The sequence below is a fragment of the Embiotoca jacksoni genome, unplaced genomic scaffold (assembly GCF_022577435.1).
Source record: "Embiotoca jacksoni isolate LCO1_2020_lvr unplaced genomic scaffold, fEmbJac1.0.p SCAF_7, whole genome shotgun sequence".
Taxonomy (NCBI): domain Eukaryota; kingdom Metazoa; phylum Chordata; class Actinopteri; family Embiotocidae; genus Embiotoca; species Embiotoca jacksoni.
The window spans coordinates 4,175,973-4,202,362 of NW_027185425.1; the positions used below are offsets into that span (position 1 = coordinate 4,175,973).

A 26,390-nucleotide genomic window follows, 5' to 3' on the forward strand; every position below is an offset into this window, starting at 1 on the left:
TTATTATTATTATTATAAACACCTGTAAAATCACTTTTGAGGTACATTTTATGATCGAAAGGTGTTGTATAAATAAAAATGTATTATTATTATTATTATTATTATTATTAATACACGTGATCATCCGAGATAGATTCTCTTGCATCTCGGGGACAACAACGCTCTCTTTAACTTTTTATTCATTTGGCTTGTTTGCCAAAGGAAGCGGTTAAACTTTTTTTTTTTTTTTTTTTTTTTTTTTCCCCCGTCGAAGTTGTAACACGTATTTAAGCGTGCTGCTTATTTTTTTTCATTTTAAATTTTTTTTTTTTTAAAAAACAAAATTGCGGGCTCATACATTAAAAGGACAACAATCGGAAAGGCATTTCGACCGAAACACGTGTCGCACGCTTCCTGCACCGTTGAAGGTCCCCCAAACGGCTCCCATCGCTCGGTTCCGACCAGTAGCCGTTGACGGCTCTTCAGGTGACGGATCGAGTCCACAGTATTTTAACACTTTTTCTTTCACCCCCTCCCTCTTCCTCCTCCTCTCCTTTTTTTTTTTTTATTTTTATTTTTTTTATTTTTTTGGAAGAAAGAAAGAAAAAGAAAAACCGAACAACCTTTTTTTTTTTTTTTTTTTCGTTTCGTTTCCTCTAAGGTAAAATTCACTCCGGAGACTTTTTTTTTTTTTTTAAATTTTTATTTATTTATTTATTTCTGGGTTTTTTTTTTTTTTTTTTTTCTTTTCTTTTTTTTTTTTTTTTCAGAGGATAACGTTGCTTTAAGCTAGCTGGGTCAACTTTTGCTAGAAAGCTACGCGATAGCTTAGCTCGCCTCATTCTGCGATACAACCTCGAGACAAGTCGGGACACCACCAGGTCAGTGGCCGCCGTGTTCGTGCGTCGCTTCGTGCCGGCAACCGAGCAGTTTACGTTACACCGAGCTGCTCCCCCCCCCCACACACACACACACACACACACACACCCCCCCCCAAAAAAAACGGTCGGTATTATCTGTCGACACGGAATTTGGGCTTCCCTGGAAGGATGTTTAGCGGAGGAGCGGTCGTGTATTTTTTTTTTTTTTTTTTTTTTTGTGGGGGGTGGAGGAGGGAAAGACTAGCAGCTAACGTTAGCATTAGCTCGATAGCTTCGGCTAAGTGATATATTTGTAAATTTTGGAAGTCGTTTTTGTTTTTTTTTTGCTGCAACTCGACTCGGATGTATTTAATTGTTTTGAAAAAAAAAAAAAACGTGAAGTTCGCTGTTGGATTATCGGGTGTGTGCTTTTTCTTTTTTCTTTTCATTATCCATGTAATACTACGTAGCTAATGTTAGCGGATAAACGTTAGCGCTTCGGAATAACACCGAGGCTAACTGTTAGCTTCGGTGTCGGTTAACGATGCGCTGCCGTTTGTTGGGGAAAAAAAAACAAAAACGGGTAATTGTTTTTATTTTTGATGGGGTGGTTTTTTTTTTAAACATAATTTACTCGGCTTTAATTCCCTTTTTCTTAAATATTAAGTCAGCCGTTTGGTGATAAGTTCGTTGAGGGAGGAGGAGGGGGGGGAGGGGGGGCTCTGCTACACAGCCGGACTCGGGCCTGTCTCCGCCGCCATTTTGTTTTGTTCTCCTTAATAAAAAAAAAAAAATGTTTTTTTTTTTTCTCCTCTTCTCTCCCCCAACTTCTCTTCCCCTCCCTCCCCCCCTCTTGCGTTTGTCTCGTGGCCTGGTACCAACTCCAGGTCGGTACCGCGGCTTTGATGAACACCGGGTTTTTTTCCGATCTCGGGATGTAAACACCTCGCAGAGTTAAATAGCTAAACGGTACCGCGAGTTGTTGAAAACGTGTTATGAAACATCAACGCAGCCCTCCTTCCTCCTCCTTCCTCCTCCTCCTCCTCCCAACGAGGACACTTGAGGCCCGCTAACGTTAGGTAGCACCACAATACGCGTATCCTACTTGTGTATTTAAAACCCTGAATGCTCGTGTGGTGGCTGCCCGTTGTTTGTTTTGGCCCACGGTCGGGCCGGGTCGGTTCGGTTCGGTTCGACCGGGGTGTATCGTTGGGTTCACAAGGCCGCTTTGTGGAATACGATCTGCGGTTGTGGCTCCGGTGGTGTAGCTGCTGCCCCCGGCCTCCCCCCTCCTCCTCCTCCGTTAATCCCCACACAACATGCAGCTGACCAGCCATCCCACGACCTAATTTTCTAATCTCATCTGGCTATTGAGGCACTTGCTGATCGGTAGTCACCGTGTGAAACCTTTTTTTTTATTAGTATTATTATTATTATTGAGTGGTGTTTATTTCCTTCTGCGATAATTCTGTGTAATTGCGGTGTTTTGGTTTCCGTAAGGATTATCAGTGCGCAGTAGAAGGAAGTGGGATTTTACATTGGGAGTGTTTTTAGCAGTTTGTTTTTATTATTATTGTGGTCCAACATTGATCCCTGGTTGGACGTGTTGGTTTGGTCAAACAGGGTAAACACAATTCAATGGATCTGTATTTACGGTGTAAATTCACCGTAGAACATCGTCCAGACACACTTTACATACACAAAAGTACAATGACTGATCAAATATTGTAAATATGAACACAAAAAGTGCAAACAAACTCGGTAGAATATCAACCTCAAAACCACAAAGGTGTACACAATGTGAATAGCAATACAATGTTATAGTAAATGTTAAAAAAAAAAAAACCTGAAAATGCTGTGATAGAATAGCGAAGGGATGGATATAGATCATTTTTAGCCTGCCCTAATTGTAAGCTTTATCAATAAGGGTAGCTTTATATTTGGTCTTGAAAGTAGAGAGTGTGTCAGGGTCTTGGACCCTGGTGGGGAGCCGGTTCCACAGAAGGGGATCCTGATAGCACAGTCCCAAGAGATCTGTAATATGGAGGAGTTTAAATATTAAGGAAATTTGTATGTTAGTAGTATAATTTAAATTCAATTCATCATTTTATTGTTAAAATAATAGCTATATAGGTATAGTAGTTATAAGTATACTAAAGACTGGTGGATCTGTCAGGATTCCATTAATTCTTTCACCTTTCAGTTATTTTGATATACAATTCATATAGAGTCATGACAATGCACAACAAAATAACAAAGAGCTGTAGCTGTGAGTCTTTTTTGTTGTTGTTGTTTAGCTCTAAAATTGTTCCACTGATCATTGGCCATTTTGTTTGGCCCGACTTGTTTTACGGCTTCATTCAGAGCAAGTGAATGAAATGTTACTTGTAGTCAAACAATATTAGAGGAGTCATCTGTTGTCTGTAATAAGGCCTAATGGGAGTTGGGAGGAGTGGAGGACGCAGTTTAACCTGCTGGATGCCGCCAAATCATGCTGAATTGGACAGATGTCAGTGCCGCGTATTTTATTGATGTGCAGTAAAATGAGTTCAAGCTAAAGGCCCTGCAGTTGCCATGGAGCCGAACCCTGTCTCAAGGCAAGCCATGGAAAAAAATATCATTTATAATGTGTTGCCATAGAAACCATGGTTCAGCTTTTTCCCTTTCGTTTGTACAGTGTTTCCTGTGATGAGCACTGTACTAGCTCTGCTAACATTAAACTGAATTTACACCGGCGTAACGTTGAATCCGACCGAACCAAAATTTGTGTGAAGATAATACGTTTCAAGAGTAGCGGATTACCTGCACACCTGCTCAAAAGCTGTGGCAGAACCTGAATTAATTCTGTGGAAAGCTGCACAAATGCAGCTGCCACGGTAATCCTTACACGCCATAGTAAGTTTTCACCGTGTATTAATTAGAATTATGTGATTAAGATGGTGCGGCAGTAGGTGAGCAGTGCAAACAATGTGGGAGGAAAACATAATTGTTTGTGTGTGTATGTGTATATAACAAGTAGGTGACTGGACATAACTGTCTTTTTTTACACGTTTCTTCTGTTTGAACACCGACTGGTCAATATGTCGATATTCGATTGATATTGCAATATGAGAGCAGATGTGGACTTACATTTTGGATATTGTAATATCAGGATATGGTATTGGAGTTGTCTTTTCCTTATGTTAAAGCCTACATTACCATAAAATTATGTCATCTTCTTAACTCAACACACTATTCTATTATTTGCCTTTATCCCCTTATCCATTGCATCCAAATTACCGATAATATTTATCAAAAATCTTACTGCATAAATATTTTGTGTAAGCACCAACAGTCATCCTTACAATATCAATACCAAGGCGTTTAGTGAACAATATTGTGATATTGGATTTTGTTTATTGTGGAACCCTAATATGAATACATTCATCCTTGTTATGTTTATACGTTTATTATCGCGAAACAGGCACATCTGTGTAGTTGAAATAAAAACATACTCCTCCATGCCACAGAGTCCTGTGGGAAAGTCTGCTGTGAAGTAACTGAAAATATATTGTTATTTAAAAGCAGGCAGATCAACACGTCTTCGTTGTCACACAGGATTCGTGTATTTGTGAAAAGTCAGGCTGAAAATCTGTGTTCCCAACTTCTAAATGTTGTTTTGGCCTTTAATGAGTGTGCCTCACCCACAACCGGTATCACTGACATCTTTTATATCTGCGTTTCATTGAACAGCCTGTTTTGTGACATTCCTCACTATGTGAACATATTTGATGCCGTTTTACAAATTAATCTATGAGTGTAGACCACACAATTACAACTGCTGTCAAATTCTTATGTTCAATATGTTTTGATTGAGCACTGGTTTCTGTTCCAGTTGCTCCGAATACTTGTGCAATCAGCGCTTTTACTTTCACTTTCTTTGTATACCTGGTGTCAAATCTCTCGCTCATCCTTTCCCTATCTCCTCCAGTCTCAGGGCTCACCATACTCAATGAGCGGACAGCGCAATGTCAGAGCGCTCTGGGCAAACTGCAAAGGGGAAGGAAGGCAAAACCAAGTATGCGTCTCTCAACCTGTTTGATACATACAAAGGAAAGAGCCTTGAAACACAAAAGCCTGTTGGTAAGTATCTCGGTTGTTTCCTGTCAAAGTTTTAAGACAAAACAAGGTTTTTCGTGGATACATTATGTGGGATGGATTGACTCTTCTGTCTTTCTGCCAGATGATGTTGTTCTGCTGCTGAGGATGTACAACTTGCTTGGTACTTAATCAGATGTAGCCCTGAAGAAACAGATCTGCTCACTTACCCATTGGTGTTTTGATTGAACTTGGCTGGCTGTGCTGCGTTGTCTCCTGCCACCAAGTGCTGCAACTGTTGATGCATTATTCTACTGTCTCCCTAATAGGTCTCTTACTGATTTCCAATACAAGAAGGGCAAGCGTCTCTTAACTGCCTGCCTGCCTGTTTTTTTTTTTGCTGATACTGTGAATATTATTCAGAGATGTTCGCCATCATTATTGATCGGCAGAATTTATGTTTTACAAGGATAGGCAGATAAAAATGCAAACGCAAGGCTACGAGGGTGAATGGCTCTTGAGCCTGAACATGTCAGCTGAGTTTTGGAGCCACTGCGCCCAACCTGAGACAGAGGCTTACTTGTGGACGCTGTTTTAACTTCTGTGCCGAGTCCCAAGTTTATGTTTAATTCAGGAGGAAGCTCCCTACTAGATCTAAGCAGCTGTCCCCGTTCCCAAACTACAGACACCCCCCCACCGACACGCACACCCACACACATAGTGAAGCCATGCACTGCTGTGGTTTCTGTGAGCCTCCAGGAAACAAATGAGGGATTGATATTCAGAACAGCTTCACTTTTCAGAATCACAAGATTTTTTTCCATGGTTCCGTAAGCATCAATATCCACAACACCTCTCTTTAAACTGTTATTGAACTGAGTTTATTGAAGGTTTTTAATAACGTCTAAAAGCTTTTTTTTCTCTCCCTAATCCATATTCATCAGAATCATCAGACTGAAACTACCAAGAGGCCTTGTTGTTTGTTCAGCATCCTAATTGCATATCTAGCAAAGAAAGCAGCAAATGCCATCTCTGTCATCGGCCTCCTTCCTACACCCAGTAGATTTCTCCAGTGTCAGGTTTCAATGTTCCATCTGTGCTAATGGCCTCCTTTCTTTTCCCCATATCAGTTCCCCCCCGCCATGGCCTGCAGTCTCTTGGTAAAGTTGCCTCTGCGCGGCGTATGCCACCCCCTGCCAACCTGCCCAGTCTGAAGGCAGAGAACAAAGGCAACGATCCCAACGTCTCGCTCGTTCCCAAAGACGGCACAGGATGGGCAAGCAAACAGGAACCAGCAGACCCAAAGAGGTAAGAAGTTTTAACCTAACTCATCCTTTCAGTGGAACTGTGAGAAATAGTTTTATCCTTTTTATTCTTGTGTTGTGTGGTTGCTTGTTTTGCCGCGGTCTAACATCCTTGGTGACTTCCTTCTTTCACTCAGTACCGATGCATTGTCAGCACCGCAGCCGGAATCGCAGCAGCCTGTGGCTTCACAGATACCTGCACCGACCCGCCCGAGAACCCCGCCAGTTTCAGAGGTACAGACAGTCTAACTAACTAACTAACTAACGCGAAAGCAAAATAAAATTCTAAGTTAGTAATGCACTAGAGGATTTATAGCTGCTACAGTTGACATGTATCATGTGGATGTTTGTGTGTACCTTCCTCAGGCTCTGGCCCCAGCTTCAACCCAGGCCGTAGGGGTAAGGTCCTGGGCACAGGCCAGTGTTACACATGGAACACAAGGGGATGGTGCGTCTTCCGTTTTGTACATCTCGTACATTTCTCAAGATGGATCTTATTGTTATAATTTAAGCCTCTCTCCTCATCTTCCCCTTTTTGCAGGTGGAAAGGGATCAAACCTACCGTCGCCATTCTCTCGCGAGGAATTTCCCACCCTGCAGGCGGCTGGCGACCAGGACAAAGTTGGCAGAGAACAGGGCACTGCAGATCAGTGGTATGGGCCCGGACCAAGCCTCCGCCCCCAAAGTGAGTAATGTCAGCTTGCCCTCTATTAATTGATCAAGCAGTCCTTTAAATGGTGCCAAAACAACTCTCACTAGATAGTTTTTAGGAGTGTTTTCTGCACCTTATTTATTCATTATATTGAGCATTCAGCACTGTAGACATTGGTACGTCAAAAGAATTGTTGTCTCTCCACAATAAGGACTATGCATGTCTGATTGTATTCCTTGAAAGTCTAGGAATCACACTGACCACTCTGTCCTCTCCGTGTTCACTGTCCTCAGACGTTACAAGTTGGCGGGACGGTGGGGGCCGAGCCCTGGCGCCCACCCTGTCTGGGGAGGGGGCAGTGGAGGGTGGCACCGGTGGAGCTCTGGTGATGGATGGGGCAGCTGGGGTCCCCACTCCAAACTCCCAGAACCACGGGCCACCTAGGAACCCTCCTGCAGGCAGCCCTGCCTTGCCCCTGCCCCAGCCCCCTGTGGGGCCTGGGTTCCCACAATATCGAGGGATCATGCCTCCCTTCGTAAGTTTAGTTTTGCTTTTCTCGCTTTTTCTCCCCAAGTATGAAAAATAAAAAAATCACTATCTTAACTGGATCTGTTTTTTTCTCCCCAGATGTATCCTCCCTATCTGCCCTTCCCGGCCCCCTACGGCCCTCAGGGGCCCTACAGGTACCCGCCACCTGGGGAGGGGCCTGCTCCAAGGTATGATCTTTGCTAAAATCAGATGGAAAAAAATCTCAACTGCATATAATTAAAAATTGTATGAGGGGTTACAATGTAGCTTTGTTTCTAACTTGATCCCAGTTTTACTGCATTTTCAGGTTGTGCTTTTTCTTTATCTTCATCATGTCACTTACAAAGAACCTCCTCCATTCTTTCAGGTTCTCTCGTGGGCAGGGTGGTCCTGACAACAGGTCACAGGGAGGCCCACGTGATGCAGGTGGAGAGGTGGTGAAGCGGCCCTCTATCCTAAAGCAGGATGACCTGAAGGAGCTAGATGAGCTGGACCACGATGGAGACGAAGGCTGGGCAGGTAAAAAAAAAAAAAAAAAAAAAAGCTCATTGAAAGATATACACCCTACATGTCAGCTTTACCATGGAGGACCTGTTATGATTGTATATCCATTATCCAAAAAGGAAAATAAGGTGTCACAATAAAAGCACTGGAAGACATCTACATTGATAGAGAACTTTAAAACGATGTAAAATTTGTTAAAATCTCAACACTCAATATGCCTTTTTTAAGTCCATAGTCAGAAATCTGTAGGTACCTTTGATGCAATAACACAACAGAATTTGAAGAGAATCATATTGTATTATGGTTCAGTCTTCGCTCAATCCCTGGTTTTGATTTCATGTAAATTTCGATGGAACTAAAACTGAATTTGTGCTTATGGGTGCAACACTTTTTTCAGTTTTCAGGGTATCTGCAGTGAGCCAGCTCTGCATAGGTGTATGTTTTTGGGGATGTGCGGCCCCATTCAACATCTACATTAAAGTATCCCAATGCGTTGCATGTTGATTTATGCTGTTAAAAGATTAAGGAGGTGATGATATTGTGGTAGAGGGTGAGATTGATGCTTTGGCACATTGCAGTTGTTTCTGCATATCACATTTCCTGCTGATCCAAGCAGAGTGCCCCCCCCTTCCCACAGAGTGGGTGGGGGGAGATCAGGTTCATCATAGTGATGGATGATGAATAATGTGAACAATACATTCAGTGGATGTTTGGTACAAACAGGCTTCTGATGTCTTCTTCTGTCCTGTTTTTTTCTTTTCTTCCCAAAACAGGTGCTCATGAGGAGATCGATTACTCCGCCAAGTTGAAGTTTAGTGATGATGAAGGAGATGAAGAGGGAGAGGAGGAAAGAACCGAGAGCCAGAATGACTCACGGTGTGTGTGTGTGTGTGTGTGTGTGTGTGTGTGTGTGTGTGTGTGTGTGTGTGTGTGTGTGAGAGAGAGAGAGAGAGAGAGAGATAACTTAACAGATTATCTCAATAATGTGTTTTAACTTAAATTGTGACTGTTGTTTTGATTATTTTCCTCTTGTCCTCAGTGAGCAGCAGAGGTCCCAGGACGCCCCCACTGCAACCTCTCACTCTCGAGCCTCGGACAACGGTGGAGACACGCGTCGCACTCCTCCTTCTAATGCTGACAATGGCCCCCAAACCCCCTCCAGCAAGCCAGGATGGGCCGAGGAGGGAGGCAGTGGCTGGGGGGGTCAAGGAGCACCATCCAACTACCAGGTAGTGTGCTAAACAGAAGCCGCAACATGAGGCCATACTCAAGCTGTGAAGATGTAGAGTCCAAATTTAAAACTTGAGACAATTTGTGCATCCAGTTAAGAACTTATTTGTGGGCAGAGATGTGTTAGTGTTTGTGTCAGTGTAGATTATTGTGGTGGACCATGGCTAACTGTGTCTGCCTGTATACAGGGGCGCAGGCCTGGATTGGGTGGTACCCGGGAGCAGCCCTCCCCCCCACCTGGGCCGCTCCTCGGACAGGGGCTTTACTCCTTTTACCGACAGGTAGACATCCAGATAGGGCCTCATAGACCAGTCATTTCTATCATTACCCCACCCCACCGTCCACGAGTCTTAGTCATCTTTAGTTTTAAGTTGATTTATTTCCTCCTGAGTTCTATCACAGTCGATGTGTAACCATTCATAGAACATTTTTCTACCAGATTACAATAATGTCATCAAGAGAGTTGAAAACTGCACCGTAGAGCATCAAATATTTTCTAACTATTCAGGACCGGCCCCACAACCAGGGTGCCTCTGTAGGCCCGGGGAAGCCTGCCCCTTCCCAGCACCAACCGGCAGCAGGAGGCACTACTCCTCCCGCCCAGCCGGGTCTGACGGCCCAAGGGGAGGATGAGGATGAGACTTGGCGTCAGCGCAGGAAGCAGTCGTCCTCTGAGATCTCGGCTGCTGTGGAGCGAGCCCGTCGGCGCCGCGAGGAGGAAGAACGTAGGATGGAGGAGGAGAGACGTGCAGCCTGCGCCGAGAAGCTGAAGAGGCTGGATGAGAAGCAGCAGCAGCAGCAGGGCAGCAGCATTGGAGGTGGTGGTAGCAGCAGCAAAAGCCCCAGCCTCGATGGAAATTCTACAACAGGTCCAGCAGTCAGCCCTAGTCCATCTATTTCAGCTTCTTCCCCCAACATCAGCCAGCCCCCGTCCCCCTGTGTGGACCCTGAGGAGCCCCCATTGCTGATTGTTCAGCCGGGGCCTGGTCCAGTAAGTGACCGCCAGAGAGCAGGCAGCAACAGCAGCTACGACTCCAGCGCAGGTGAGTTTCTCACCTGGTCGTTGATATCTCAGCTCCAGCAAAACGTCCACGTCTTGATTCAATCTGCGGATTTAACTCTGCAACCTTTTTCTTTGTTCAGATGCCCAACAGTGTCCTCAGCCGGCTGTGTCACAGCCACAGCAGCCCACACTGGATGTACCTTTACCCGGAGAGAGTAAGGAAGAGCCCATGGGCAGTCCTCACATTCGCACAGGAAGCGGAGGCGAAAGAGGAGTCGAACCGGTGAAGATTGAGAATATCGGAGTTGGAGCAGGTCGTCAAGCCGGTGGTCCTCCTGGCCAGGGATACTCAAAGTACCAGAAGTCTCTTCCACCTCGATTTCAGAGGCAGCAGCAGGTTAGGATTTGCAACTGCTGTTGTTAAAAGTAAAAAAAAATACTGCTTTAATGGTTGTTTTACTCTAAATGACTTGGCTTTGTTGTATGCGTCATTCAACAAAAATAACAGCCTCATTTACCAAAGGGAGCTACATATTTGGCTGCCAACACTAGTGTGCCTTTTAAGATATCTGATATTTCTATTGTAACATCCTGAGTGCTCTATTTTTCTGTTTCTCTTTAGGAGCAGCTCCTCAAGCAGCAGCAGCAGTGGCAACAACAACAACAACAACAACAACAACAGCAGCAGCAGCAACACAGCCAGGTATCACAAAGCCAGTTGTCCCCACAGCCCCAGGCTGCACAGGGTCCTTCACCAGGTTCAACTCCCCAGCCAGGGCCCGGACCTAAGCAGGGCGGACCCCTGTATCAACCCAACAATATGGTTCGACCTCCACCTCTGCCAATGAATTTTGACCCTCGCTGGATGATGATGCCCTACATGGACCCACGCATGATGCAGGGTCGCCCTCCACCCATGGACTACTATGCAGCCGGCATGCACCCATCTGGTGAGTGGATAGGACAATATCACAAAATAAATATCACAATATTGCCAAAGGAGAGGATATAGTTCAGATCCTAACGCATGGTGTGCTAGTGTAGTTGCTTACACACTTGAGTGATTACTGTGAAGTCACATTGTTGACTATAGTCAGTATCTGTTTAGATATTTTCTTAAATTTGTTCTCTATCGCAGGGCTTATTGGGCGTGAGCGGTCTAATTCAGGGGGATCTGGTTCAGACCCCTTTGACAGGCAGCAACAGCACCCAGGGCACCCTCACCGTGGGACCCCGCCTATGGATCCTAAACTGGCCTGGGGGCCGGAGGTATTCCCTAGCGGAGGGGAGAACCGTGGGCTAACGTCGCCACTGAGGCAGAAGCAGGCGTTGGAGGATGAAGATGTGGCCAAAGGGCCCAGGTATGTAAACTCAGTCAGTTTAAGGAGAGTAAGGAGGAACGCTACCTTTCTCTTTCTTGCGTTACAATTTGATCTAACATGCATAACAGTATCTGTAAGCTTCCTAAAGGCAGTGTTTCTCTCAGGGGTGTTTTAATTTGATTGCATTAAATGATAACTATTATTTGCTGCACCTCTTATGTGCAGCATCACAAGTATCGCCCAGAATGATTTGAACCATTAATGTAATCATGGATTAAGTTTGTATTCTTTCAATCTTACTTGTTTTAGGAGTGACACTCCTCCACACCGTATGCGAGAGGGTGGATTGGGACCTATCCAACAGCCCAGCTCCACATCTGGGACATCCAATCAAACCCCTCCTCCTGTCGGCACTCAAGTTGTCTCCCAGGGAGGCGGCCACCACCCTCATCACTATATCAGTGGGCGGGGCAACTACAGCAACTTCCCTGACCAAGGTGCGAGGATGCCTCCCCACCAGCAGCAGCAGAGGGCGGGTGATAGGGGAAACCAGCCGCATAACTTCCCCCACCAGGATGAGGGGCCGCCCCGCGGATCTCAGCAGGGCCAGATATGGGGAGGCCCACATCCTCACTACGATCGTAACGGTCGTGCAGACCTCCCACCTGAGAGCAACTCTCACCACCACCATCATCACGGTCACCACCCTGCGCAGCCTCACTTCCCTCTCCACCCCCATAAGACAGAGAACAGCCGTGACAGGGGTGGTGAAGCTGCAGTTAAGAAGACTGACTCCTCTCCTCCTCTCCACCAACCTTCCCTCTCATCCTCCTGCTCTTCCTCCTCCTCCTCCTCCTCTGCCAGGGAAGATGGGAATGTCAAAGCGGCCCTACACCACCACCCGTCTCAGAGAGAGAGTGAAGCTGGCATCGGGCACAATCATGGTGAACGAGGCAACAGTGGAAATGCCGGCAGTGGCAGCCACGTGAAACAGGAGAAGACAGGCCCGGCATTTACTCCCCATTCCGCCAACACCGCTAGCCCACCGCCATCTCAACATAGCAGTCATAATCAGCCTCAGCAGCAGCAGCAGCAGCAGCAACATCCCCATCCTAAATCAAACCAAAGAGGAGGGCGGGAGCACAAGACGGAGACCCAGTGGGGGCCACGGCCTGGCAGCAGCAGTATGGGTGGAGGATCCTCTCATGGCAGGAGGGGCAACAATGCAGGAGGCGGAAACAACTCCCGTGGAGGTGAGGACTCCTCCAACACTCCATCCGACCACAAACCCTCCAACCAGACAGGAGGCAGCAATGCTAACAAGAGAGCTGGTCCCATTAAGAAGCCAGTGCCGAAAGAAATGAAGAGAGAGGGAGGGGAAGTGGAAGGAGAGAAACCAAGCCTGGGAAAAGATAAAGAGCACGATGGTGGTCAACCCACCTCCATTAAGCAGGAAGCCTCCTCCAACTCCCAGAACACATCAGCTCCATCTAAAGACGAGCATCCCCAGACAGCCAAACCCAGGAATGGAGGAAAAGAACGGTCCTCAGGTGGTGGTGGAGGAGGAGGGCAAGGTAGAGGGTCCAAAGACGTAGACAACACTTCATCAGGATTTTCAGGGTCCTCCTCCAGAAGGGACAGAGACCGCTCCTTTGAAAGAGGAGGCAACGCCTCCCACCACCATGGAGTCCCCGCCAAAGGCAGCAGAGCCAGTCGTGGACGAGGAGGAGAATTCTACGGCCGCGGCCGTGGTTTCCGGGGCACCTACACGGCCAGTGCTGGACCCGCCAGCAGCGGTCGGGGCAGAATGGGTGGCAGGAGTGGTAGAGACTACCGCTCATCTGGTGGTGGTGGTGGTGGTGGTGGTAGTAGTGGTGGAGGTGGTGGTGGTGGCGGCGGTGGCGGTGGCCATCACCAGGAATCCAAGGGCGAAGGAGCCGGTGGGCGGCATGGTCAGGACCGGTCTCAGCATAACCCAGCAAGGGCCAGAAACCGCAGTGAAACCCGCAGTGAGGGGTCAGAGTATGAAGAAATCCCCAAGAGAAGGAGGGAGAGAGGCTCCGAGACGGGCAGTGAGAGTGGTGCAAGTGACATCGCTCACTCTGACAAGGACGACAACCAGAAACCCAACACCAAGAATGGCTCTCATAATGCCCACACCAGCGGCAGTGGAAACATTTCATCGGCACCACCGAGAGGTTCCCAGGCCCGGGTCTTCACCCCCAGGGGTGTGCCCTCCAGGAGAGGCAGGGGTGGCGGAGGTGGAGGAGGAAACAGCTACCGGAGCGGTGGCAACATCGGAGGAACAGCGGGGGGACACCGGGTTGGACCCGGTCCAGTCTCTCACGGTGGGCCTCCCAAGTCGTCATCTTCAGCCCGGAAACAGCAAGGTCCGCCACAAAACTCCGGGCCCAAAGATTTAGGTCGGGGAGGAAATGCAGGCGAGAAGAAGGACAAGGTAGCTGATGGAAGTCAAACTCAAAATCAGGGGACCAATCCCCCTCAGCCGTCTTTGCCTGCTACAACCCCTGCTGCTCTAGGATCCACGGAAAATGGAGGAGTTGGAACCCAGCAAGCTTCAACAAACCCTCCGGCAAACTCTGGAGGTCCGAATGCACTCCCTCTCCCCGCTAACCATGGGTTCCCTCCGGGTGGGTTCGAGCGACCCCCTCGACGTCGCCGTCACGGGCGTTCCCAGCACCAGCAGGACAAGCCGCCCCGCTTCCGGAGACTGAAGGAGCGAGAGAATGCTGCACGCATCAACGGGGGAGTGGGGGTCATCGGGGGAGGACGGCCCTCGTCTCCTTCCCTGAATTCAGTTCAGGACAGTAACGGAGCCCCGGTCTCTGCTCCCATGACAGGGAATGCCCAAAATGCTAACCATAATGCCACACTAACAACCAACAACAACAGTGGTGGCGGGCATCTCAGCAATGCAAACAGCCACCACCATCACCACTACAACCAGGCCAACGCTGGTCCGACCCACCCCCAGCACCCCCACAGCCACGGAGCCAAGTCTCCTGACTTCACCAACCAGAACTCTGACCAGGCCAATGAGGAGTGGGAGACCGCCTCAGAGAGTAGCGACTTCACGGAGTTCAGAGACAGGGAGGGAGGAGGAGGAGGGAAGTCATACGCTTCTCACCATCACCACCACCTGGGAAGGGGGGGAGGAGGGGGCGGGGGTGGCGGCGGAGGTGGCGGAGGCATGGTCGAGCGTGACATAGCCGGCAAAGAGCCCTTGGCTAACAAAAGAAGCTTCTCGAGTCAGCGTCCCGGGATGGAGCGACAGAACCGGCGGGTCAACACTGGAGGACCTGGAGGGGGAGGGGGGAGGGGGGAGGGGGAGGCAGAGGCCCTCGCGGCCCGCCCGGTGGTGGCCCTGGTAATGGAGGTGGCAACCGCGGGGAGAAGCGTGGCAACTGGCCCTCGCCGAAAAATAGGAAGTGATGGAATATAAAACATTTCAGACGAACCCCACCCACATTGAAAACCCACCCTCCTACATCATCATCATCATCATCCCTTTTCATCGTTATTCATGGCTTATCTGTTGGCATCCTGAAACACATTAGTGCATTGTACAGTAAATGGAGATGGTATTCACATCCAGTTTAGCTGCCCCCCCCCACTCCCCCTCCCCCCAACCCAGTCACCTCTCTCCCCTTTGCATCATTCTACTATCTACCGTCCGTTATTGTAAATTTCTCCGTTTGTTCCGTCTTGCTCTCCGTTCATTTGTAAATCCCCCCCTCCCCCTCCCCCCCCCTCACATACAATTTTTTTTTTTTTTTTCTAACCTTCCCTCAACAAACTCCCCCACAGTTGGATTTGACAAGCATGTTGTTTTGCAATTGGAGGTGCACGTCGTTTTGAGAATACCATTCATGCAGAGCTCCACACACACACACACACACACACACACACACACACACACACACGCATATACAAGCACAAATATGACATCATTAAAAACACACAGAACACATGCAGTCATGGTGGCGCAAAATGAAAATGTGGGATTTAAATTGGCAAAAAAAAAAAAAAAAAAAAAAAAAAAAAGTTTGGATTGGGCTAACTTTTATATTTATGTACCTGTGTATATTTCTACCACACTTTGGCCTTGGGTGGTATTCGGCAGTGCAGTTCTGCATTACTCCCCTCACAAAGGGAAAGATTGCGGCGTCATCTTTTAACGAGAACAATGTACCATAAAATGTTTTTTCTTTTGTGGGTTTTTTTTGTTTTTTTTGTTTTTTTTCGACCTCGTGTCGGTTGAGTTTCAGCCTCTGAGCAATGTTAGGGGTGTGTGTTTTTTCTTCGACAAAGCAGGTCATTAAAATACCTTTTTACTAAATTCCCCACTTTCTCCTTTTGCTGACTTTTTTGGTCTCCTGCAAAGTATGTCTGATTACTGTGATAAGACCCATTGATGTACTACTGCTCACCTACACTTTCATTGATTTGTCTTTTATATCAATGTTTCTGCTGCTTGTTCAGATAGACGGTGATTTGTTTTTTGATTTATTTTTTTTTTCGGGATTTTTTTTCTTTCCCCCCTGAGTTGTTGACCTGCTCTGACATTTCATTAGGTTATTGGTTGCTCCTTTTTTTTTATTTTTTTTATTTTTTTTTATTTTTAGGAATAAAGGCCTTTTTGGCCTCATCGTAGCATCCTCTTTACCTGCAGAACTTCTGCACACGGCAAAAATCTAAGTTTCCCCGAGGACAGTAGTTTTTCTCTCTCTCTCTCTCTCTCATGAGTTTTGTTTACCCTATTAAGACTGTATTGATAGCTTGATGGCTTTATTTTAACAACCATTATTTCCTCATTGACCTCCATTTTTACGGTAACACCTTTTTTTTTCTCCCTCAAGGTGAACCACCAGTCCATCTTGTCAGGGGGAAAAAATGAGTTAAAGGAAAATGTGCGTCATGATAGAATAAACAAAAATGTTTGACTTTCATAAAATTGTTTATGCTTCAATAGGTGATTGAATCTGTTTTAATAGGCACTCCTTGTAGTATAACAAACATCCATGGTTGCTGTTGTTTTTGTTTTTTTTCCTCCCCCCCCCCCCCCCCCCCCCTTCTACTTTGTGTTAATGTTTTTGGTTACATGTGATGCAACAGGACAGGTACTCTGTCTGGGCCCAGAGTACGGAGCTCGGCTGAGTGTTTTACTATCACACACACACCCGCCCCCCCCTCTGCTGTCATGTGTGGCACGACGCGCACTCTCTATGCTCTCGCGGAGACTCCTCGCACCAAGAAGGACTCCTTTGTCTGAGGACGTATCCCCCACCCCGCCCCCCCCCCCACCCCGAGCGGCACGGCTGTTTGAGAACACGGTGGCAACTGGGAGCCCAAACGAATTGAATTCAGGACTTTTTTTGCTGAGCCGGTGACGAAAGCGCCGCCTTCTGCAGTTCACCACACGGTTTCCAAGATTTTACACGCAACAAATAATGCGGAGCTGGAGTGAGGGCATATTGGATTGATGTAGGATTTCTCTTGTAAACATAGTTTGTATGACACAGAAGAGACATAAAGTGACTGGAGACAACATCCAAGGTGAACTAAATTGATTTTCTCATCTGCATCAATTGTGTCACTGCTGTAAGTTGGGGTTTGTTTGTTTACTGACAACAGTTTGAAGATCATCTCTGGGATGTTGTGAGTAGGGCATTTGATGATTTGTGTACGTGTGCCTGTGTGTATGTGTGTTTTCTGGTGTCTGTGTAATAACTGGGGAAGGGTTGGGGACCAGGAGGGGTTAACATGAACGGCAAGCACTTTCTGCCTTGTTTGCCCACACGTGATTTAACCAATATTATTAAGACAAATCTGTTTCTTAAATACAACCACAAACATACATCCGGCTGTGTGTATATGTTCATCATCCAGATGAAGAACCTGCAGTGGAGAACTTCACCAGTTTTATTTTTGTTTTTGTGTAATTTAAGCGTACATTCTTCAGCAGGCAAGAGAAGTTGGACATGTTTTATTTTTCACTATGAATTCTTCTAAGCATGAACACACCCATGGGTGCAGCTTGCCTTGTCTGTCACTGATTTATACATGGTTAGCTGAACACTTAACACTGGCTCAAAGAGTCCTTCATCCCTCCTTAACTCTTCATGTTGATGTGCGCATTATTGTATGTACCCATGTTAAAAGCAAAACAAAAGTAGTGTATTCCAGAAAAACGTACTCAAAGATTGTATTATGTTTCCAGCATTACTGAGGTACCTGGAGTGGTTCAAATTGTTTTTAGCATTTATGGTTTTATTAATGGAGCCGTAATATACACACATGTATGTATATTGGTATGTATCTAAGTTTTGTCTACCCCAACTTACATTCCCACAAACAAATGTTGCCATTTTTAGTTCAAGGGAGCAATGTACAAGCAGAGAAGTGTCTTATTATAATAAAGTTATACAGAGAAGGCAAAGTTAAATAAACTACTTTTGATTTAATGGAAAAAATATAATTGCACGTCTCTTTCTTGATTCTTGACGAGTGTGGAATGTTTTGAAGATAAAAGAATTTAAACTAAACTAGATTAATGCTATTTTAGCCTTTTTCCTGATCTGATGATTGCAGTTGTTCCCCAGTGGACTGGGGATTGGATGTGTATTTATCATCTGATCTAGCTTTTCAAAATTTTGGACAGGTGTGGTAATAATAATGATTAAAAAAAAATTACGTGAAATTGTATATTTTTTTTATTGGGGAAAAAAACCACATTTTCTCAGGGGAAGACTCAAAACCCCTACAAATACAAAGTCCACAAAACTCTTGAGTTTATTGCTGTGTAACCTTAACAGAAACAACTATAAAAGTTTGTTTTTTTTTCTCCTCAAGGAACACATTTGACAGAAACGTAGACTGTTGAACTTTCACTGGGATGGATTTACAATCTGAAATATGGGTCCAAATTCTAAAGGGGACATTTGACATAATACATCACTCGCTCCCACCAACGTTTATTTTTTTTATGTTTAAATCACCAAAACAAACAAACAAAAAAAAGGATACAAGGCCTTTCTGAGACGCTTTCTGGACTCTTTTTTTTTTTTTTTTTCGGATTGAAAACTATGTTATTGAAACAGGAGGGCGGTAAAAGCGCACCTTTGCGGAAGCTTGTAGTACCGGAGGTGACCAGTGCGAGGCAGCAGCGTGCGGCGGAGCCCGCTTGTCGGCGCACCGGAGGAACAACGTAATTTACGGGGTGAACTGGGAGGTGGTGTCCATCTTATTTACACCCGTGAGATCGCTAAATTGACCGGTCGGATTTCTCGGGCGTATAAAAGTAGAAAAAAAAAAAAAAAAAGAAAAAAAAAAAGCCGGGTAAGTTGGCGCAGTTACACCTGCGGTTGATTTGTTTTTGGTTTTTTTTTAGACGAGTAAACGCGGCGGCGGAAGGGAGCTGCGGGGGGGAAAGAGCTCATCTTTGTCTTGAGGCCTGTTTTCTGACGACGCGCCATGTTGAATTTCATTCCGCGTAGCCGTTAGCTCCCGTTTACTGGGTCGCTCGACTACATTATACGTTTAATGTCGGGTTTATCACCGTCACCAATAACGCGTGTTTTTAACGTAACTAAAATTTTTTTTAAAAAAGCACCGTAAAGGCGAGTTTTTGTAACAACCGTAAACATTTTTTTTTTTTGGGTAAGGTAGTTAGCTTAGCCGTCCATCAGCTTGGAGCAGTGACAATTTCAGACTATTACACTTTCATCACGTCACTTTTTAATAAGAAAACATTGATAAATAACTAAATTTATACTCTAGTTGGCTGAAGGTGGGATTAATAAAAGCTATTTACAGAGTGTGAATCTGGTGTTGCATTCACGGTATGTTGTCAGAATTGGAAGAAGGAGCTCTCTCGCTAAACTGATCACACCACCAGATTAACGGCCTGAAATAGCTTCTTTATTTGTGCCAAGTGAAACTACATACAGCTCCTGTGAAATTACCCGAATCGATTGTCAGAAACTGGTATGAAATGCTGTTTTTTGTATTTTATTTTTTTTCCATAATTGCGGGTTGTTTTTTTTTTTTTAATCGCCGTGACGTGAACGCAGCACATATACAAGTTTGGTCCACTTGTCTCCTGCAGGTCTTCAGAGATGAGCAGCTCAGAGGAAGTGTCATGGATCTCCTGGTTCTGTGGACTGAGAGGGAATGAATTTTTCTGTGAGGTGGGTATTTTTCTTCTTCATTTGAATGAACTCGCACAAACGAGCGCTGCTGTTAACTCTGATATAACATCCAGGCGATGCCGCACCTGCGGTGATGAAGGTTTTCAATTGAATCTGTAGTTAATGCATTATACATATAACGCGATTATTAAGAGCATGTTCTCGTCGGCCTGTGCGGGGTTTTTAAGAGATTGTATTTTTAACATACTTCTGCAATGTGATCCTAGATTATACGGTCCGACCTATAAACGGTACTACTGATCCCTTCTTAATTACAGCGTGTGCAGGAGGATTTGATTTCCGGTGAATTAACGAGTAATCGGTTGTCTTATCTGGTGTCTCTTACGACAGGTAGATGAAGACTACATCCAGGACAAGTTCAACCTGACGGGGCTCAATGAGCAGGTTCCTCACTACCGCCAGGCCCTGGACATGATCCTGGACCTTGAACCAGGTCTGTATGTTACGTTCAGGCCTCTCTGTGGCATTACGTGTTTTGCTATTGATACACAAAAGCTTTACTCAACTCGACAATGTACAGCAGTTTAAATGTCTGCGGAGATCAGGAGGCGAATTAAAGCGGCCGCAGGTGTTTCATGACGTGCGCATCTGCCAGGTTTTTATGCTGCCATGTTGTTTCACGTCATCAATAACTAAAATGAAAAGGAACATTTTGATGCCAGCTTTCTCTTGTTTTGCTGTGTTGTCAGCTGGTGCGCAGGTTGTTTCTCCTCACGTGATTTTCACCGTAGCTCACGGCGGTGCAGTTTTATTGATTCAAAATGGTGCACTTTTTACAAGATCTTTGAAACCGTGCGAGTTTTTTTTCCCCGCTGTTTCTCAGATTCGCTCGGCGCTCCCCGTCGCCTTTGTTTCATGCCCTTTCAGATTTACTGATGTGGCACGTTCAGAAACCTTCAGCACGCTCTGCTGCGCTCCCGAGTGTTTCCCCATCCCTCTGATGATCTTTCCCAGCACAGTTTTGGATCTCTTTCAACTGTCAAAAACAATGCGAATGCATCTGTTCCTCCTTTTGTCTTTTTAGATGAGGAGCTGGAAGACAATCCCAACCAGAGCGACCTGATTGAGCAGGCGGCTGAGATGCTGTACGGCCTCATTCACGCACGCTACATCCTCACCAACCGAGGCATCGCACAGATGGTAGGTGATAAAATTCCACCAGTCTGTGGTCACTCTGCGTGTCACTTCCTCTCCGCCAACACAAACCTAGTCGGGCTTTGCAGCATGTTCAACTTTTGAACCTTTTAAGGAACCGGTTTGCTTTTCCACGGGCCAGAGAGCCTTTTTTTTTTTTTTTTCCTGGATTAGCAGATTACGGAGTCTTTCTTCAGTTTTCTTCATGCTGTTTTCACCAATAACAGAATCCATTAACAGACTCCACCAGGATCACAAACTAATAGGAGGACACGCAAGTAGGCCACGCTGCACCGGTCTCAGTTCTTGCGGCCCCCCCATGCGGTCGCTCCCCGACTGCTGTAACACAAACATGTAGATAAACCCGTCTTAATATTTACCACAAAAAAAAAAAAGTCTGCAGTGAGAGTCCGTTTGTCAAATGTGGAACTTCCATTTTGGGAGCTTTACTGTGATCAAAAATTATAATCTGACAACTTTTTTCCTCATCTAAATAAAATGCAGTCTTTCCAACTTTAAACTGAGCGTTGATGGCAGCCTGCTGTTATTCTACTGACTCTTTTTATTTTTTATTTTTTTTTAAATCCTCATTTTCAGCTGGAGAAATATCAGCAGGGAGATTTTGGCTATTGTCCCCGAGTCTATTGTGAGAATCAGCCCATGCTTCCTATTGGTGAGTAAAATAATGCGTTGAAAAAAATGTCCTGCTTCAACACAATACATCTATGATGTTTTAAAAAGAGTTACTCAAATGCAGCATCAGACGCAACAAAGAGAACAAGAGGGTCGTTTTAATATTCATTGTTACAGTGAACACGGCATTTTACTTTTGAATCAAATTTGTAACTTGCACGTAAAGCATCATCAGAGGAAGTTTTGTAGTAATTTAGTTGCAGTCTGTCATGACTTTAAATACCTGCAGCTGTTCATCGCTGTCTCGTGAACCCTTTAAAAAAAAATGTTTTTGTCTGCTTTGACGGCAGCTGTTTTGATAAATGGTAATTGCAGCTGTTTTTGGACTTCACTTCCCAGAGATCCAAGCGGTGTCACCCGTGTGACCTCGGTCAGTTGTCAGTTAAAGGGTGGGCCTGTCGCATTGGCTCCATCTACCCTCCCTGGTAGAACAAGCACTACTGGGTGATATTAAAAAAAAAAAAAAAAACACTTTGCAAGTATTTTTTTTCCGTGAATGTCACCATAGACAGCTGACTGGTTTAGTTCTTCATACTGCAGAAACATGGGCTTCAATGAGTCACCATTGTGTTCCCTCATTCGGCGATAGATAAGTGACAGACACTTATTTAAATAAAGATCTTTGAGATTACTGATGTTTTGTTTGGGGGAATGTATTTTTTTTTTTTTTTTTAACCAGGAAGTACTTTTTTTTTGGCGCAATCATATCTGTGGCACATTTCAGTCCACATCACATCATGTCGCCTGTTTCTGCTGAAAGCTAAATTTACATGGACGTGATGATAACATTGGCACGGAAGGAAGTGTAGTAGTGCTCGCGCTATCTTAATTATTGTCGATTTCATATCTGAGGCCGTTTGTTCCTTCCTCCACTCATCACTCCTCCTCCTCCTCCTCCTCTTCTTCCTCCTCCGTCACAGGCCTGTCAGACATCCCAGGGGAGGCCATGGTGAAGCTGTACTGCCCCAAATGTATGGACGTCTACACACCCAAGTCCTCCAGGCACCACCACACAGATGGAGCCTATTTCGGCACTGGCTTCCCCCACATGCTCTTCATGGTGCACCCGGAGTACAGGCCCAAGAGGCCCGCTAATCAGTTTGTCCCAAGGTCAGTACGCTCCGTCCGGCTCGACGGTGTCGCTCGCAGAGAACAATGACCACATTCACACCAATGGCTTCAACACACCTCAAATTAACCTGAGCAAAAGTCTTCAGTATCTTATTTAAGCAGCCAGTTTTTGATTTTAGTTGATAAAATGAACGTAATTCACGTCGGCAGATCATTCCATTGCCATTTCCGGCCGCATTTCCTACATCCCATTTCATTGTTTGACGTCTTGCGGCTGCAAACAGACGTCACATGTTCCCATTAAATGTCACATGACGGGTGGCGCGATGGAGAAACAGAGTTTAGATCACACCCTACCGCTCGCTCCCTGAAGGCAAATACCGGAGAGTAAACCGCCTCGCCAGTTTCGGTGTGCCTGTTCGTGTTGCCCGCAACATGATTACGATTGAATACACACGGCTGACGTTTGTCGCCTTCTCATTCCTCCAGACTGTACGGGTTCAAGATCCACCCCATGGCCTACCAGCTGCAGCTGCAAGCCGCCTCCAGCTTCAAGAGCCCCGTCAAGGCCATCCGCTAGAGCGTCCAGGACTGGGGAAGAGGAGGAGGAAGAGGAGGAGGAGGAGGAGGAGGAAGATTCCGAGAGAGGATTATCATCGGAGGGAGAGGGGTCACCTGCATTTTACAAAGCTCTTCAGATGGCCCCCTCCCCAGCCCGAAGACTGTATTATTTTGGTTTAGATTAAGGCAAATGAAAAAGTGTAAAGAGTTTTTGAGTGTGAGCGAGACATAAAAACGCACAGCCATGATCTTAATGACAAACACACACACACACACACACACACACACACATAATACACGAATGCAGCCACACACACACACACACTTGGTTTTCCATGCACGAAATTTACCAAACTCATCCGTGCCATAAAACAGAAGGCGAGGTAGGAGGAACGTTACAGAGGCTCCCCGCTGCCGCCGCCGCCGCTGCCGCTCACTCGCAGTACGAGCACACCGACGGCAGAATTACGTTGTTGGTGGGTGACACTACTATTCCTGTAGAAAGGGTTTTATATCTGTAGCTGATAGACGGAGAGCTGAAGAAAGTGCAAGTGTTCTGTTTGTTTGTAATTTGGCACAGTTTGGTAAAAGGTGTTGGTAAACCCCCCCCCCCCCGTTTGCACACACACACACACACACACACACACACACACACACACACCTCCCCCCTCGGCCCCCCCATGCATGTCCACTCAGGCTGGCACTCGCAGAGACAGTTCGGACGACGGCAGCGGGTGTTGTTGGTTTTTTTTCCTGTATCGCACGTTTGTAAAAAAAAAAAAAACACTTTTTTTTTTTTTATTAGTATTATTATTATTTTTGTCTGATGTTTTGTGGTGTTGCTGCACAAAGCGTTTTTGTTAGATTTGCCTTAAGGTACAGAGGAACACTCAAGATTTATTTACTTTTCAAGAGTTCCTTAATCATTTTTTTTCCCTGCTATTCGAGGAGAGAGAGTCGGAGCAGTTCAAACGAACATGAATTTTCCCGAATCGTCAACAATTGTTACGAGCCTGTCAACTCTCCAGCTGTCTGTGCACGTGTCAAACAACAGTAACGATATAACCTGTGCTACCCCCCCCCCCCCACCTGCAGCAACAGGTTTGCTCTGTCACCCACCTGCCCTCGTAGCTTCGTCTCCGCTGCAGAAACAGTTTGACATTTTGGGGAAAAGGTCAGAGAGTCTATGAGAAGATCGATACCGCCCGTGTGCGTACGGTAAATATGAAGCGTGCCGTAGCAGCTGGTTAGCTTAGGTTGTAAAACGTGGAAACGGCAAGCCTGCCTCTGCCCCGCGGTTCGGAAATCCTCCTACCAGCACCTCCTAAAGCTGCTGATGAACGAGTTGTATGTTTGTGAGTTGAATCCATTCAGAAAGCTCAAATGTAAGAACGACAAATCGTCTTTACCTTAATGAATGTGTGCTGGTTTCTTAGTTGCTAGGCAACCGTTATCAACTCTTTTAAAGTTTGTGGTTGCGACCTCGAACGTCAAGCCGTTTTATACATTTCATTTTTTGTACATTTTAAACAAACAAGATGACGCATTGTGAGCTTTATGGGTGCTGGTAGTTTTGGAAGCTCCTTAAGTAATTTTTTTTTTTTTTTTTTTAATTATTATTATTCCAAACAAAAACTGAAGTGTAAAAATGACAATTAGACAGTTTTCCAAGTGGTATGTGCAAGTTATCAGTTGCTAGGCAACCACTTGTGACATCGAGCCAAAACCGGTGTTAGACCTTATTATTCTGTGACCACTGGTGGTAGCTGTTGCACAGATGTTGTTTCAAATATGTTGTTGCTTTTAATGTCATTCGAGCTATTAAAGGGGGGGAGGGGAATAAAGGATAAGTACCCAACAGTATTTAGATGATCAAAAAAATAAATACGGCATCTAATAAATATCTGTTATGTGGCCTTTTTGTCACGGTCTCTAAAGACTGAATAAGCCCAGATGAATCTAGCAGAGATCAACACAAGCCTCACAGAATGAAGGCTCCAGTCTGGGCTTTGCTTTTTGGTTTCATTAACAACCGTGCAACAGCTCACCCACCGTCACAGAATGTGGTGTAACACCACAAACGGTTGCTTTTTTTTTTTTTTTTCTTAGACATGCTATACTAATGACGTGTACATATGTATAGAGGTGCTGGTCGGACATGCAGTAGCACGTGGTTAAAAAAAACAAACAAACAACGTTGTTTTACCTGAAACATTCTGGCACATTACTGCCCGTTTAAAACTGTTCTTACATTGTTTGTGCAGACGAGACTAACTAGATGCAACATGTTTGCAGGTGGATTTCGTTACAAGCTGATAGAGCCAGGGTGGCACCCTCTTACTGTTTCTAGTTTTCTTTTTCTTTTTTTTTTTTACTGACACCTGTTGTGTGCAGCTCTATGTTTATAGCAATATCAATCTTCTCCTCAAACTCTGAAGCAAATATTCCCCTAAATGTCAAACTAGTCCTTTGACGATCGAGGAGACTTCAGAGAATCTAGACAATCTGAATCCTTCAGCTCGCTCCGCCACTGCACTGATCCTCCTGGTGTCTCTCCACAGCACAGTCATTATTTATGTTCAGGTTCAGAGATGGACCGACAGACCGACAGACAGACCACCAGCCGCTTGTTTTTGTTTCTGAAGCAGTGAGGCAGACACTCTCCCTTCACTCCCTCTCTTCTTTACTGTTGTGTAGACTGCAATAGGTTTTTGCTTTTTGGATTTCACGATACAAGAGAAATGGTATTTATGTGTCCAGATTTTAACCGATGTTCGTCCGTGTTGTTGTCGGTGTCGTTCTGCTACTGTGGAAGGGTGAGCAGGATTCAGAATTCTCAATAAACTTCTATTTTCTTTTCATATTCATCTGAAGTTTCTCTTTATTGAATGCTGCAGTTCTGCTTTCTCCCCACACAGTGTCAGAAGAGAACTCGGCCCCTCTGAAAATCTCAGTTTTTATCCATCTGAATGTTTGTATTTTCTCAACAGTATCAGGATTAAAAGATAATATAACGCAGAATGACCATAAACAACCCGACTGTACCTGTATTCTTTACTCTGTGTGTGTGTGTGTGTGTTTTGAGCTTGAAGGAAGATTTCCTGTGGGAACTTTGGGTGTGGTTGCGGTGACATTTCACATGACTTAAGTAACAGCAACATGGTGAGTAGACACGCAGGGGAAACAGTTATACACCAATGACACAAAGTCACAAGACCCCAGTCATGCTTCTGCAGTTATT

At 45.5% G+C, this 26,390-nt stretch overlaps 2 protein-coding genes across 3 annotated transcripts; both read left to right on the plus strand.

The window, feature by feature from the left end:
* The first annotated feature begins 769 nt into the window (after positions 1–769).
* On the plus strand, positions 770–17,958 carry prrc2a (proline-rich coiled-coil 2A). The gene is given in 18 exon segments (XM_069175697.1): positions 770–860; positions 4,810–4,961; positions 6,047–6,224; positions 6,358–6,454; positions 6,587–6,668; positions 6,762–6,905; positions 7,166–7,407; positions 7,500–7,588; positions 7,768–7,919; positions 8,678–8,780; positions 8,944–9,133; positions 9,323–9,415; positions 9,643–10,177; positions 10,278–10,534; positions 10,760–11,087; positions 11,276–11,498; positions 11,769–14,775; positions 14,778–17,958. Coding segments are annotated over 17 exon segments (5,970 nt in total). The 5' UTR covers positions 770–860; positions 4,810–4,846; the 3' UTR covers positions 14,913–17,958.
* A 745-nt stretch (positions 17,959–18,703) lies between these two features.
* On the plus strand, positions 18,704–26,010 carry csnk2b (casein kinase 2, beta polypeptide). Of its 2 annotated transcripts, none has more exons than XM_069176066.1 (7): positions 18,704–18,818; positions 19,588–19,669; positions 20,021–20,123; positions 20,715–20,830; positions 21,422–21,497; positions 22,438–22,627; positions 23,078–26,010. In XM_069176066.1, the coding sequence occupies exons 2-7, from the start codon at positions 19,598–19,600 to the stop codon at positions 23,166–23,168; spliced, it is 648 nt and encodes a 215-aa protein (XP_069032167.1). In that variant the 5' UTR covers positions 18,704–18,818; positions 19,588–19,597; the 3' UTR covers positions 23,169–26,010. The 2 variants fall into 2 exon arrangements, with proteins under 2 accessions (XP_069032167.1, XP_069032168.1); XM_069176067.1 differs by lacking the exon at positions 18,704–18,818 and adding an exon at positions 18,847–19,466.
* The last annotated feature ends 380 nt before the right edge of the window (positions 26,011–26,390 follow it).

Bases quoted from the DNA above. Each gene is read 5' to 3' on its own strand.
- csnk2b (XM_069176066.1), top strand. From the start codon at position 19,598: ATGAGCAGCTCAGAGGAAGTGTCATGGATCTCCTGGTTCTGTGGACTG. The intron at 19,670-20,020 runs GTGGGTATTTTT...CTCTTACGACAG, and splicing joins GGAATGAATTTTTCTGTGAG to GTAGATGAAGACTACATCCA. The intron at 20,124-20,714 runs GTCTGTATGTTA...TTGTCTTTTTAG, and splicing joins GATCCTGGACCTTGAACCAG to ATGAGGAGCTGGAAGACAAT.